This window comes from Haemaphysalis longicornis, unplaced genomic scaffold (assembly GCF_048455015.1).
Source record: "Haemaphysalis longicornis isolate Haplotype H1 unplaced genomic scaffold, Haemaphysalis longicornis Haplotype H1 scaffold_1, whole genome shotgun sequence".
Taxonomy (NCBI): Eukaryota; Metazoa; Arthropoda; class Arachnida; order Ixodida; family Ixodidae; genus Haemaphysalis; species Haemaphysalis longicornis.
The window spans coordinates 215,581,089-215,595,849 of record NW_027526203.1 but is presented as its reverse complement, the minus strand read 5'-3'; the positions used below and the strand labels follow the sequence as shown (position 1 = coordinate 215,595,849).

General features: G+C 48.4%; 2 protein-coding genes across 2 annotated transcripts; one reads left to right on the top strand and one right to left on the bottom strand.

Annotated features, from left to right (window-relative positions):
• Positions 1-2,455: 2,455 nt before the first annotated feature.
• On the top strand, positions 2,456-5,989 carry LOC144141751 (uncharacterized). The gene is made up of 2 exons (XM_077673258.1): positions 2,456-2,856; positions 2,943-5,989. The coding sequence occupies exons 1-2, from the start codon at positions 2,533-2,535 to the stop codon at positions 4,437-4,439; spliced, it is 1,821 nt and encodes a 606-aa protein (XP_077529384.1). The 5' UTR covers positions 2,456-2,532; the 3' UTR covers positions 4,440-5,989.
• A 3-nt stretch (positions 5,990-5,992) lies between these two features.
• On the bottom strand, positions 5,993-8,628 carry LOC144141762 (uncharacterized). Its single transcript, XM_077673264.1, has 4 exons — positions 8,293-8,628; positions 7,786-7,923; positions 7,622-7,708; positions 5,993-7,505 (listed from the first exon to the last, which is right to left on the bottom strand). The coding sequence occupies exons 1-4, from the start codon at positions 8,528-8,530 to the stop codon at positions 6,973-6,975; spliced, it is 996 nt and encodes a 331-aa protein (XP_077529390.1). The 5' UTR covers positions 8,531-8,628; the 3' UTR covers positions 5,993-6,972.
• Positions 8,629-14,761: the final 6,133 nt, after the last annotated feature.

Below are 14,761 nucleotides of genomic sequence, written 5' to 3'. Positions count from 1 at the left end.
CCTTGGGCGGGCTTCCTCTGGCCTGCAGAGAATAATCTGAATCAGGCCAATGGTAGGCCATACATCATTGGCCGATGGTAGGCCATACATGCTCGGCCAATGGTAGGCCATACATGCTCGGCCAGTGGTAGGCCATACATGCTCGGCCAATGGTAGGCCATATATGCTTGGCCAATAGTAGGCCATACTTCTTCGGCCAATGGTCGGTCAGCCAATGGTATTAGCGGCCATAGTAGATTGGCCAATCAATGACAGCCAAGGTCGGGCCTTACACGGCCAAGGACCATTTTGGACTAAGGGCCGAACACTTTGGCCGAAGATTGGCCGGAAGGAAAAGGGCTGGCCAATGTTCTTTGGGCAAAGATTGGCCGCACATGCTCGTGCTGCCTGGGAATGACATAGTTACCTCTGCTTGCGCATTTCCTCTAGAAACGCAATAATCAGCGGTCGTTGCGGGTTAATGCGCTGGTTTAATTCCACGAAACATCTTCGCCCTGGTCACCGCTTGAGTGTGAAACGTGTTATAAACATTGCTTCCACACATTGCACTTTTCTTATTGTTGAGTGCAGTCGTCTGCCGTTTCGGGAACGTCGAAGGGTGCCTTTTGAAGGTGGCGTGGAGATTAATTAAAAGATAAAAGTTTAGTACGCGAAACGGGTAAGAAGCGACAAGACCTTTGCATACGCGTGCAAATGCCACACCTTTGTAAAATTGCGCTGTGTCCGTAGAGAAAGAAGAAAGAAACAAAAACATTTACACTGCACACGACCCGTGCGGTATCGTCCATACATTACCGGACACGTATTTTACACCCGCAAGCGCCTGTGTGGTCGTGTCCTTCCCGTACCTTTTCTAAACTAAATGCCATTTTTGGACACTCGTTTTTATACTGAGGAGGAGGAATAAACATTTATTCAACTGTATCGAGTTGCTAATTTTACGTATTATTTAAAATACGCTTCTATGGATGCGCAAGAGTATTTAGGGGGGATTTTTCGGTAAACTTAAGCAGTTCTGACTTTTCGTCTGTCATGTGGCATTTCGTGTGTCATTTTCATATATATAATTTTCAAATCCTACATGAATCACCTTGTTCAGAAACGTGTCTCACTCAGCATAACCAAATGCCTAATATGGTCACGTCTTAACCTCTTTATGTGGACCTAAGTTTAAAGAAAGAGGAGAAAACGCGTAATATAATGCACGTTGTTGCCCACATGTGTGAGGGGTGTGTGCCATGACTCGCTGTTTTTTTTTTTAATTTTTTCCCACAATGCTTTCTTTCAATACAATTTTGAAAAAGGCGAGCCACAATTCCTGGACAATCACGGACCAAAGGGGGTTTTGAAAATGCGTACTGCTTTTACACCGCTACAGCACACGACGCCTAGTGTGGTTTCGATTGTAAAAAATACTGATAACAATACTTTGGCTTTTCGCGCGCGTTACATGCGTTCTCTTCTCGCTGCTCTTGCAACGTTGGCAGGACCCCCCCCCCCCCTTTTCGAAAAAAAAAAACGAAATGCACAGAATTTCATTTTTTAACCAATCTTCAAGAATTACATGCCAAGACAAAGGCGATATTCAGTTTACAAAACAAAGTAGTTACCGGGAACCCATTGCGCTGATTCGCAACGAGAATTAAAAAGGAAATGTTTTACTGCATCTGCAACTGCGCAACTTCATTTAATGCCATTTTTAGGGTTCGTAAGCGACCTTATACGCAAGAATGCAAACACATCTCGCTGTTGCAGGCACCTGTTAGATTTTAAAAGGAACGCAAATGGTCAACAGAGCAGCCGTAACAGAAAATTTGTGCCCACTGTGAGGTCCCAGAAGCTTGGTTTGCACACTGTAAACCTGCTTGTCACTTTGCGGAAACCTAGCTAAACATGAGAAGTTGATTGTACTGCGTGCGTTGACAATTCAATTCGCAAGTACACTTGCGACGAAAGCCGTAAATAAGTGATTCGAAACCGTTATTCATCAAACCTTCCTTCAGAGTTGCTAAAATTTCATTTAAAAGACCCGTTAGAGCGGTTACATTTATATCTCTGCGCTGATCAAAATTCAGTAATTTCATGTTGCCTTTTGAACACACAAAAAATATCGTAAGCTCTTAGAAAGAATTTCGGTGCAGTTAAGTAGTGTTACCATTTCAGGGCATCCCACAAATGCAAGAATGCGTCATGCTTCCAATGAAAGCGATTGAGACATGCCGTTGTAAACTGAATTTCAGAGATCGAGGCTTCCTGATTTGTTTCTATTTAGTTATTATTATTTGTTTCTTCCTGATTTGTTTCTATTGAAGGCTCAAAGCCATAGTCTGGAAAGATCGAGCTTGCTACGAGCCACAGTGTACGGTGTATGCACAAGCGCCGGTGACGCGATGCATTGTGGGTAGGTCGTCATCTTGCCGTTCATCGAAGCGAGTCGACAGTCGACGGCCGGCGAAAGTGGCGTAACAAGTTGCTGACTATCGCGCATTTGGAGCAGCGGCAGTATTGCCCCTGTTCTGTGGTATTGCTTCGATGGCGTCGGAACCGGGAGGGTACGCGGCAGCCCTGAACGAAATCGACAGGGCACGGTATGAGCAGAAAACTGCGTTGTGTGGCGTCGACCCGTTCGTGCTTGGCGAGGCTGATTGCGCGACGAGCGTGGAGCTGAGGCCACTGTGGCCGCGCGTCGACGATGTGGACATAGTCGACTTCCTTGTGCTCAGAACTAGCTTTGTGACCTTGAAGCAGTTGAAGTGTCGGAAGGCTCTAGAAGGCCACAACTTTTTAACCAGTGGGTGGGTTCGTGAACCGTGGCTGAAGCAAGTCTCGGCCGACACCGTGATCATCGTCTCAAAGGTAAACAAACTCTCTCGTATCACGCGTGTAATGTGCAGGTCCGTTGCTTGGGCGCATGCTGATTGTAATTACGTTTTCGTGTGCAGGTGAACCACTCCCAGAACCTGAGCGTGCCCCCTGTGCAAGTGTGGACGCTTGTGAAAAGTGATGGAGAGGTGATCGCGGCGCACTGCTCGTGCATGGCCGGGATCGGAGAGGCGTGCTCGCACGTAGCTGCGCTTTTGTTTTATCTGGAATGCGTCGCGCGTGCGCGAAAGGATCGTTCATGCACGGACGGCGCGAATCTGTGGCTTCCCCCACACCTTAGGAAGCTTCCTGTGCGTCCGATTGCCGAAATGGACTTCTCGTCGGCCACAATGAAGAAGCGGCGGCTTGACTCGGGATCGGCAGCAGTGAGCGCACCGACGGTTACCTCGCGGCCAACTGCTCCGGCGGCGACGAAGGCGGAGTGGCGCACGTTTTTTGCCGGCGCGATCGAAGCAGGACACCGGCCGGCTGCTGCCAGCGTAGACTTGGCCTTTAAAGATGTGTACCTGCCAGCAGTGAGGAGCTGCAGGGGTGCAGACCTGCGCCGGATGTACGAACCCGGTGCTCAAGACTTAAGTTGGGCAGAGGTTGAGCAGCGCTGCGACCAGGTGTATGATAGCCTCGACCTCAACGATAAGGCTGTTGGCAGCATTGAAGCCAGAACACGCAAGCAGTCCATGAGCACGCAGTGGTACGACTACAGAGCTGGTCGAATCACTGCGTCAACTCTGTACGATGTTTGCCATACAAAACTAGAACGACCATCCCTGAGTTTGGTTAAGCGCATTTGTTACCCGCACAGTAACAAGGTGCATTCAGATGCGATTAAATACGGCAGGGAAAACGAGGGGAACGCCCTTGCAAGCTACAGAAGTTTGGCTCTGCAGCGGCATGACAGCGTAGAGTTTAAAGATGCAGGATTTTTGATATCTCAGAAGTATGTTTTCCTGGGTGCAACTCCTGATATGCTCGTAAAATGTTCTTGCTGCGGTGAGGGCATCGTGGAAGTCAAGTGCCCGTGGAGTGCAAGAGAGCGAAACCTTGCTGACTTAGCAAATGAAACAAACAGTTGTGTTGTTGAAAATGGTGGCATTTTAGAGCTGAAGTCAAGTCACCGCTACTTTTATCAAGTACAACTACAGCTGTTTGTGTGGCAGGTGGACTACTGCGACTTTGTCTTATGGAATCACAAAGAGATCAATGTGCAGAGAGTTGCAGCAGATGAGCAGTTCCTTTTGCCCTTGCTACCTGTCGCAGAGCGTTTCTTTCGCAAGGTGCTTCTGCCAGAACTTGTTGGCCGTGTTTTCACGCGACCAAATGAAAACCGGCCGCCTGCTGTAAACGGGTGCGCATCACCTGATGGTGCAGATTTGGGTGCAAGACCCACTCAAGTTGGGAAAAGTGATCAATACTGTTCGTGCAAGGGACCCGAGCAAGGAAAAATGATTGCCTGCGATGGCCCTCGCTGCCCCATAATATGGTACCACTTTCGGTGTGTAGGCCTCAAAAGGGAACCGAAAGCAAAAAAATGGTTTTGCAGCTCCTGCAAAACATAAATGTTCAACGTTGGCATTTCCCCGATCCACCTGCAACGTGGGCCCGTCTTTATCATCATCGTCAGCCTGCTCGGGTCCAAGCTACTTTACACTGACCTCCAACCGCTTCTGTCCTGTGCTAACCAAGTCCACTGTTTACCCCCGAAATTCTGTATTTCATCTGTGTTGTCGGCTTTCCCCTTCTAGACCCATCTCTTGGTATCCACTCTGTCACCCTAATAGTCCACAAATTGTCGGTTCGTCACACTACATGGCCAGCCCAAGTCCATTCCTTTTTCTTTATTGGAACTATGACATCATCAACTCCAGTTTCTTCTCTGACACAGGTAGCTCGTTTCTCGTCCCTGAGTGTTACTCCTCACATTATTCGTTCCATGGCCTGTTGAGCCGACCTAAGTTTGCATTCTAGTGGTTTAGTAATGCGCCAAGTTTCAGCTCTGTGTGTCATTACCGGCAGTATGCACTGGTTTAAGATTTTTCTTTTGAGTGACAGAGGCAGCTTACTTTTCATCATTTGGGAGTGCTTGCAGAGTGCTTCCCAGCCCATACCTATTTTGCACCGGATTCCTCCCTCATGGTTGGGGTCAGCATTAACCATCTGTCCGAGGTAGAATTTCTGTTGCTACCTCTAGCGTTTTGTTTCCTAAGCTGAAAAAGACGTTCTTGGCATGCTTGTTCCTCATTACTTTGGATTTATTCATATTTAAGTTGAGCCCCACGGCCGTGCGTTCTCATTGTAGTTCCTCGAGCATTGTTTGCATGTGTTTTGCAGTCTCACTCAGCAAGTTTATGTCGTCCGTAAACCTCGGATGGCTCAAGTATTCCCCGTTTATCCTTAATCCTATGTTTTCGCAATCGAACTTTCTAAATACCTCCTCCAGACTAGTTTTAGAGAGACGGTATCTCTGTCTTACTCCCTTACGGATTGAAAATTTATCGCTTTGCTTGTGAAAGGTTATCCTGCTTGTGAATTCCTTCAGAAGTCTTCTGTAGGTTTCCTCTGTTCGGAGGCGAAAAGCAAAAACGCCCTTGTGTGCGAGATTTTGGCACACGTAGTGACCCCCAGGTGGCCAAAATTAATCCGAAGCCCTCCACTATGGCACGCCTCATCGCCTGCGTTGTGTCGGCGTGTTAAACCCTACGATCAGTCAACGTTGGCTCGTCCAAATATTCGTAACTGTTACCAAATGGTGTCTGTTCACATTGAAATGGATGAGAAACAAAAGCTCGAAGTGGTTCCTGGCTTTGAAAGTGGTGCACCAAATTGGATTTTTTTTCCTTCCAGATATCTGTGTAGTGTTGTAAGATGTTTAATGCAATACCTTTCCTTATGTCGAAGTCCGTAGTGCAATACCTTTCTTCAGTGTTCCTATTGAAATGTGTACATATGCTGTGTTGTGTGCAAACTGTCTTTTCACACTGTGTGCAAACTGTCTTTTCACACTAAGATGGAATGTGAAATGAAATCCTCAATATGTTCCCCAATTTTGGTGTTGAAAATGATTCATGTGTCTGAGATTTTTTTTCACAATGCAAGCACTAGTTGCAGCAGTGTAGGCAGAAAAAGTAGTTCGATTTGTTGCAAGGCACAGCGACACCGATGACTCACGAGTCCTATGAAACGTGTTTAAGCACAAGAAGCACTCAGCAAACACGGTGTATAGTACATAAGCCGAATAAGAATTTTTTGTATTGTGTGTGTGTATGGCACAGTAATTCATTGTAAGGCTTATGAATTCAACATCAAACTGTGTCACAGACGGGACCGAGAAAAAGCGGCAGAATTGTGCTCATCCCGCTTTTTCGCTGCCCCATCTGTGTGTTCAGTTTTACGTAACAACATGCTAAACCAACTAACCCAGCAATGCTTTATTCAGCTTATGAAGTAAACAGTACAAAAATAACCAACATGCACCCCTCCGTTTGACGACGATGGTCAAACGCGAAGCTGTTGTGCGATGGATTCTTTGGTTACAAACATACAACGGCATCACTGAGGACACACAAGCTTCGCTTTAAAACATCAGAAAACATGTAAAACACATTGTTCTTAGTCAAACGGCACAACAGAGTTGCACAGATTAGTTAAAGCACAGCACACACGTGCAATTTTGTCAATTTGGCATTCACCATACTCGTTTTTTCTTAGCACTTCAATCGGCAAGCTCCCCTTCAGGATGGTAAACTTATTCCTCACCAAGCCAATTACTCTTTCAACGTGAATCCTCACGTTTGCGATCTCTCTAGTGCGCTCAACGTCTCGACTGGAAAGCTGGCGTTTCCCCCTCGTAAAGGCAGGCATAGCCAGAGTTGCATGGCACAAGCCTACACTCTCTTCTATGAGGAACCCTCTATCTGCCAGCACGATATCCCCATACTCCAACAGGTCAAGGATGCCACAATCTTCAGTTATTGCTTTGTCGCTGGCCCTACCCCCAAATGATTGTGACAAGAATGTCACCGCACCTTGAGGGCATATGCCCACAAGAAACTTCACAGTATTATGATGCTTGTAATGAGACCACGTCTCGGCTCAAGTCAGGTAGGAACTGGGTCGGTCTATAAAAACCTCAAAGCAATCCAAGATAACCCGCACTTTGATGCCAAAGTTGTCCACAAAAGCAACGGGCATTGTCTCTACTACCTCCTCTTTTTCCGGCCAACGCACCACAGTTTTCAAGTGATCAAAAAAAACATCCAGCCACCTTTCACAAATGCGGGAGATCGTGGACTGAGATACGTTGAATCTGAAAGCAAGGTCTTGCATTGGGCACCCTAGCCTTATCCGCATCAAAAAAACAACCATCTCTTCAAACTGAGTTAGGGAATGTCTTGCTGAGTGCGAGATGTGGTCCTTTACCAGGTTGAAGATACCAAGCAGCATGAAAAAGCTTGGCACTCCAGTGTAAAATGCCACCCTGCTGTCGTCGCCTTCCAGGGCTGCTTCTGTAAAACTAGCCGACTGCAGCGCCGTCTTGGCTTCTTTCATTAGTTCCCTGGTGCTCAAAATTTCCTGCTGAAGTTCATCAATGTCTTTACCCAGCAAGTCAGTCTGGCAGGCTGCCTCTGTTGAAAAGGAAGGGTAGAGGACAAAAATAAGTCAACTTGACGCACACAGAAACGTGGCTTGTGCTGAGCCTAAAGCCAAGGAAAATGTTTTTAGTTCCCTACTTTTTACGTACCAACTCTAAGGTTCTCCTCAACTGCTTGGGAATCTTCTTCTTCTTCACTGTGCACCTGACTGTCGCCAAGAATCCCAGAAGTTGCTCCTAGAAAAGCACAAGATTGCAGAACATTATTTTGGCACCACTAAGTAAATTCGAGGGAAAACAGGAAGCTGCCTTACCGGCACAGGGTACCTGCCGCGCCGACCGTGCTTTTCGGCGGTCGTAGCGCTTCGCGCTGGCTTGTTTGAGTTCGTAACCCAAATGAAGGGTTGGAACCCAATCAGGGTTGCAGTCATCAAACAGCGTCGAGGGGCGGCCTGGAATGAACGGGCAAACAAGCACACGATTCATAACTTTTCTAAACTTCAACGTGCAAGTTTTTTGCAGCTATGTTGCGCTCGGTTTTCCGTTTGGTGGGCGAATCTGCTCCTGCCGTCAGTTTACGAAAACTTGTCTGGAATTTCAACTGCGCAAATACTGCGCCGGTGATATTTACAACTCGAAAACCTAGCGGAAACACGGTACACGCACACGAAAGCCCTACGTGCGTGTTTTCTCCTACCATTTCTGAGTGAACTAGCAAGAAAACCAAGCTCTCGTTTATTCTGGCAATGCCTGCAGACGCCAACTTGATACGTTTCTAGAACCTTTAAAAATGAGTTTCACCTCGTGAAGCATTCACTTACCCGATATGAAATGTCGTGAGCACACGCTGTACCTGTCGGCGTGTTCTTCTATCCCCCGTCTGTTAATCCGGGCGAGCCATTCGCGCTGCCGCCGTTCCGTCAGCTCCCTCGTTTTTTGGCACTCGCGTGTAATCACTTTGGGCACCTTGAAAAAACCAGGGTCACTGAGCCCTGTTTTTAACTTTTGCGCCTTAGTTTGAGTGCGGCTAGAGCAGCCAACTATCACACAGTGCACCATCGCAGGGAGACGCCGCGCGTTCACAGTACAGGCCGTCGCTCGGATGAACGGCAAGATGGCGACCTACCCACAATGCATCGCGTCACCGGCGCTTGTGCATACACCGTGTACAAGTTCATTAGAGAGTTTTAGCATAGCGGCTCCCGTACGCTACGCTAAGGTTAGCGGGTAGCGGGACCGGACTGCGCATGCGCGCGCGGGGAGTGCGAGGAGGTTGCCCCTCAGCGGAGGGAAAGAGAGGGCATGGCGAAGGCAGGCCGCGCGGAACTAATCCACCCCACCGTGACGAATTTGCTCTCCCCAGTCGCGCCCCGCTACCCGCCGCCTTAGCGTTAGCGGACGGAGCACGCTATGCTAAAACTCTCCATTGTCACAATTACGGCCATTCTGAGATTCCCGATGAGTCGTCGCTTTTTTTGGCGTAGTAATGAAAACTGACTGCCGCTTCCATGCTATACATTGAACGTTGAGGAACCGAACTACAGCATACCACTCTTCTTTGCGCCTTTCGTGCGCACATACGGCGGTAAAAAGGCACGAAGCGCGCCCACAGTGTGCATTCTTACGGGCCGCTCAGCGGAGCATCCACACTAGCAGCGCGACGCTGTCGCCACCTACATGTCGAGCTCGCGGCGAATAGGCCTTATGCAAAAGTGCTGCCCTCTGTCGCAGCCGAATCGAACCCTCGCTTCGACGCCATGTTTAAAGGGAAGCTGAAGCGCTTTCCAAAAAATTTCAGTTAGATTAACAGTTATATAGTTTCTTGCGCGCTGATTCCGAATATCACATTTAAATTTATCGTACATGAGTCCAAGTGGCATTTATCTTGCAAAAAGCGCGGCCCCGTTTGAAAGACGCGCGCTTTTCGTCTTTTGACGCCCCTGATTGGTTGCGCCAGTCATGACGTCAGAGGAGGACACCCTTCGGCCGCGCGGGTTGTCAGAAGCATTGCGAACGATCGCACGGTTGCCTTTGCGGCAATTTAGCTTGCAGTTTAATTTTCGCACATGACTGGAAGTTTGTTTTACATTTTCCCGTGCTGTTGGTTCAATTATCTTGGAGCTTAAATTTGCTTTACACGACAGACAACCCCAAAGAAGTGACTGTGACGTCGACTAGTGGGTTCCATCAAAATATTTTTGAATTAGGCAACCAGCATAGGGGGATTTTATACCTTATGTTAATATTAGGTACTGCCTTAACTGTTTCTTATTATACACAAAACCATTTATGCCGAAGATTAATGGGCGTTTTCTAAACAATGTACCAGCGAAAAGCACGTACGTGCACTGCGCGAAAAAATAGCGTTCATGCGCTGTAAACGTATATGCGAGACACATCTTGCCGGTATACGCATAAACCAACAAGCAGACTCTGCTTCCGCATTTCCTTTGTTCGTTGTCGCCCACCATACTCATCCCCGTACACAGACCCACACGCGCGCGCCATTTCGGCAGCGGCGCTACGGCGCCTCCGCGATTGCTAGCTGCACTTCCATGAGTGGCGTCTTACTGCTTCACATGCATTTATTCTGAAAACACTGCAGCATACTAGTGCCTGCTCAGCATTATTGGCTGTAGTAGGGCTTGATTTTCGCTTGTGCGTTGCGCATTCTGCTACAATATTACGGCCACCTCGTTATAATTAACAGACCAGTCGGACAAGGCAGTTACGTTGTAGTTACGTTACTTTAGGTAACAATCACCAAACGTTTGTGATAATGAATCGTTTGCCTGTTTCAGCATTACTAGATTTAAGCATTTACCGCGCTAGTCGGACTGAGGCCGTATATTTACTCTTCGCTCCAATTCTTTTTAGTATCATCATTATATATATCACCGACTATCACTGGAGCACACTTGAGGTTCAGTGACAACAAGTGCTTGCCAGGTTATAATATGCAGCCACACGGAATCTTGGACGAAAAATTATGGCACGGTGGTGGTTCGGAGTGGTGTTTTTTTTTAATTCCAGACAAACATCACCTTATCGTGACATGCATACTTGCAAAATAAGTAATCTGGTTGTTTTGGTTCTTTTACTTTGTAAGAATACTGTTTAATTACCTCTTAGCCGGGAGAGAACTTCTATCAGGATTGGCCCCTTGTTTTAGTTTCGCCAAAAAATTGTTTTTTTTTTAACACTGTCCTGAGCAATAGGGAAAGAAAACCGACGCGTTTAACGAAACAAGTATTTCCTGAACAAATATGACTTGGTTTCTGGAATGGAACGAAACATCCCCGGCCAAAGTTCAGCAGTATTCCCCATCCTTCTTAAATCTAGAATCTAATGTGAACATTCACGTCCGTCGCATAAAAAAAAAACCGCATTGGAGTGGTTTACAAAGTATTTAACGTAGTGTAGTATATTCTCTGTCATCAAGCACAGCCACCTCGGCTGTCGCTTCCGTATGTTATCAAGCATCCCGGCGTGGCATTATTCTGCTTAGGAATACGGCATGATAACGTATGCCTCGTTTGGCGTTCGTGCATACTTTTTGAACACGAAAATTGTACAAATGAGTGCTATCAACCACAACAACAACAAGTATCATTCACAAGCAAACACGGCGAAAAGAGCATGGCCGAGGCGGCCGATCCGGCCGGAAGTCCAGGTATGACGTTTTTCAGCCGGTTTTCGCCCGCGCTCTGCGGTCTTCCGGCATCGCGCGGCGAGATGGGGGCGGGGCATCGGGCCACTTTTGTTTGCTCATTGCGGCGCTTCTATTGCATGTATTGCGAAAATATTTCGTACACATGAACTATTCAATGTGTACTTGCGGCTAGTCAACTTTTCTTTTAATTCTAAAACCGCTTCACCTTCCCTTTAAGGATAGCGCCGGTCGGGAATACGTGTGCTACAAGATGCTGCGCGTGCGTGTTATCGCTTCTTGGTGACTCGCTGCACGTCTCGTGCTGTGTTGTCGCACGTAATGACTGATGAATGGTGTGTGGACGTGTCTGCGTTACCCCGGTTCCCGTCCGGCTTCGCGGAGACATATTACGCGTCCAAAACGCAATCGCAACGGCACCAGGAGCGCAGTTACAAGTTCGCCACCGAATCGTACGTTTGCCTGCCGACGATGAAGACGAAACGGTGCGCCGGGGAAGTACTCTTGGTTTGTTGTTATTTGTATGTGCTTTAAAGTTTGCGCAGAAGTTCTTTAATGGTGCCTACAATGAATTACATTCTAAAGCTTACCGAACCATCAATGGTGCCGCACGCAATTCGAAGTTTTGAAAAATCAGTCGCTCGGGCAGCCGCAACACGCGTGTTCCGTTTCACTTCTTGTGCGTTTATTTTATGCAATAAATATTTGGCTCACGGCTCTTGTTTGTTCAAGTAGCGCTGGGGTATCGTGTTTTGCAACAAACAGTGCGGTAAATCGTCCTTATGAAAGCGCAAAAACATTGACGAATACTCGCTCTTCCGCGATTCAACTTTGCGCTTGTTTTTGTTGAGTAAACAAAATCATCTTGAGTAAAGTGCTGCGAACAAACTCTGGCAGTCCTGACATTGAATGGGGGTCCCTTTTCATGGCAATCAGCCATGCCTTCCGAGCTTCTTCACCATCAGGAATGCAGTGGAATGACACCTGCAAAAATGAGATGATGTGATGATTGCCATGGAGGGAAAAAACAACCTCTTTAGCTTGTTTTCCGTACTTAAATTGTGTGCTAACTTGTAATCGCAAGTACGATACGATAGGTTCACTTAAGGAAGGTAGCAATGAAATACTTCATAAAATGAGAGGGTACAACGGTGGTACACCCCAGAGAACAATGTCTACGAAACAGCTAGGTACCCCTCCTCCCCTTCGTTCTACCTCCTCAATTATGCACTGAAAATGCTCAATAATCATTTATTGCGCTAATTGCAGAACTAAGGCATACAATAAATGTACCTAAACTGCGCCTTTTTCCATGCATCTTTTTTTCGTTAGAAGGGCACCTTTTTTTGCGCAGCGTTTTTTTTTTTTTTGCGTGTGCTTTTGGCCAGATAATCGTCATTCATGGCAAGAAAAATCGCGGATCAAGCGATGGTTCGTGTTCGGCACGGAGTTTGTTCACGCGACCACTCGAACTCATTTTGCCTTGCATTTGGTGTGAACGCAGAATGCTTACATCGCGTGCAAACTTCCCATCGTTGTGAGAATGTAAAAAACGGAGTCTTTCAAACAGTACATAAAGTACGTCCGGACATGAACTGTAGCAGCGACGTTCGCCTTGAACTCGCAAAGCATGTAACACAGCGGTTGCACCCTCTATGTTCAAGCCAGTTGACACTCCTGCCTTCCGATCGAGGGATCAAATAATTTCAAACACCGGACCAGCAAGCACGAACGCTAATTTATCAGTATTACACGCACGAGCGCTGGCCGTTCCATTCAGCATTCGCTGTAATTCTTTTTATAGCTTCGATCGCGTTCGCGCCGATCACCAAGTAGTAGTCCGAAATCGCCGCTGCGTTAGCGCGAGGTCGCGTTCGCGCCGATCACCGAAGTAGTATAGTCCGCAATCGCCGCTGCGTTAGCGCGAGGTAATTCTGGCATATTGAGACAAGCAGGCAGTTCTTTGGTAACCCTTTCATATCACACGGACATAATTTGTTGTTTTCATTGTTACATGAACGAATTTTACGCGGATACGATTCGTTGCGCGCGCGACACGCACGCGCGGCACGCACACACGCGCGCGCGACACGCAATAAACATTAATACTTTGACTTCTAGCATTCTTACCTTTGCCCCTTGGGCATCCTTGTTCCCACGTTGTGTGCAACATGGCACACAACAGTATGTAGGCATCCTGGACGACAGGAAACGATAGATCGCCGGGAACTTCGCTCAGGTTCGATGCTCCGCTTTCCACTTGAGCCCTTGAACATGGCGGTCGCGCTCGCGGTGGCCGCGAGAGGGCAGCAGATTTTGCGTAAGGCGTATAGCGCCGAAATCGCCACCACGCGAACGCGTGATGCTGACGTCACGATCACGCCACAGATGTTAGCGACCGCAGCGTGCGCGAACGACATATCTGGTTTAAGCGCGAACCGACCGCGGCGAGAGAGCGCGATGCGAGCGCCCCACCTGTTCTTGCGCGCGAACCTAACGCGGCGAGAGAGGGTGTTGCGCACGTCCCCACCTGTTGTGCGCCCGAACCGAACGCGGTGAGAGAGGGCGTTGCGAGCGGAGAGAAGGCGAGAAGGACGCGGGGGAGAGGGCGCACCTCTGGCCGACGGTTGAATGAGTCAAGGATATAAGGCACGTTCGTAACCTTCCGTTCTGTGTCGGCTTTGTGGCTTCACTTCCGGCGCGCTCAGCGAACGGACGTGCGGATGGCTGGCTCCGCGCCAGGCGTTTCAGCGGCCATGTCCGGCCGCGGTGAACGGTTTCCTTCTGCGCCTTCGGGCTACAGGTTTTTGCTGCCGACGATATCGTCGGAAGACTCGATGAAAGCTTGTTTAATTCTTCACTGTGACCTTGGTGGGAGACCATACCGGATTGAGGACTTTCGCACGCCTTTACAAGAAATGGGCGTGCTCAAGGACATCGCAGGAATAGGGCCCTTTCAAATGGGCCATGTCTGGCTGATAAAGCTGAAGACACCGGAGGCGCGCCAACGGCTGGTGGACGCAGGAGGACTGAAAGTGAAGGGGCGTTACTGCGCCGTCATAGACCCCATTCAACAAGAAGTTACCATCAAGCTACATTGGGTACCCTTTCACGTTCCGGATGCCTCGATACGCAGGGTGTTCACAGAGTTTGGTGAAGTGAAGGACGTTCGCCAAGACGCATGGGGGGCAGCCGGCTTTGAGACTGCAGAGTCGACGACACGCCTCGTCCGCATGACTCTGCGTGAGGACTTCACCACCGACGATTTGCCCCACCTGTTCAAGTTCTACGGAGGCTCCGTTCTTGTCGTCGTGCCGGGTCGTGCGCCTCAGTGTCTGCGGTGCAAGCGTAGAGGACACATGCGAAAAGAGTGCCGAACACCGAGGTGCTCGAAGTGTAAGCTTTTTGGCCACCTCTCAGACGAATGTGTAAGGACCTACGCCAATGTCACCGGCCCTGCTGATGAACCGGAAGTACATCCTGAAGTCATGGATGACGAAGAAGCGGAGAGGGCAGCGGCGTCGACAGCTTTGGCCGCGGCAGCGACGGAGAACGCCGTAAACCGAGTGAACGGGGCTGGCGACCAAACGCCCCTTGACACTGCAAAAGTAAGCGAGGAG

Excerpts from the sequence above, each read along its gene's own strand:
- LOC144141762 (XM_077673264.1), bottom strand. The coding sequence starts at position 8,530 with ATGGTGCACTGTGTGATAGTTGGCTGCTCTAGCCGCACTCAAACTAAG. Across the intron at positions 7,924-8,292 it reads CTCACGACATTTCATATCGG|GCCGCCCCTCGACGCTGTTT; the intron begins GTAAGTGAATGC and ends CGTTCATTCCAG. Across the intron at positions 7,709-7,785 it reads GCGGCAGGTACCCTGTGCCG|GAGCAACTTCTGGGATTCTT; the intron begins GTAAGGCAGCTT and ends GTGCTTTTCTAG.
- LOC144141751 (XM_077673258.1), top strand. The coding sequence starts at position 2,533 with ATGGCGTCGGAACCGGGAGGGTACGCGGCAGCCCTGAACGAAATCGAC. Across the intron at positions 2,857-2,942 it reads CCGTGATCATCGTCTCAAAG|GTGAACCACTCCCAGAACCT; the intron begins GTAAACAAACTC and ends TTTCGTGTGCAG.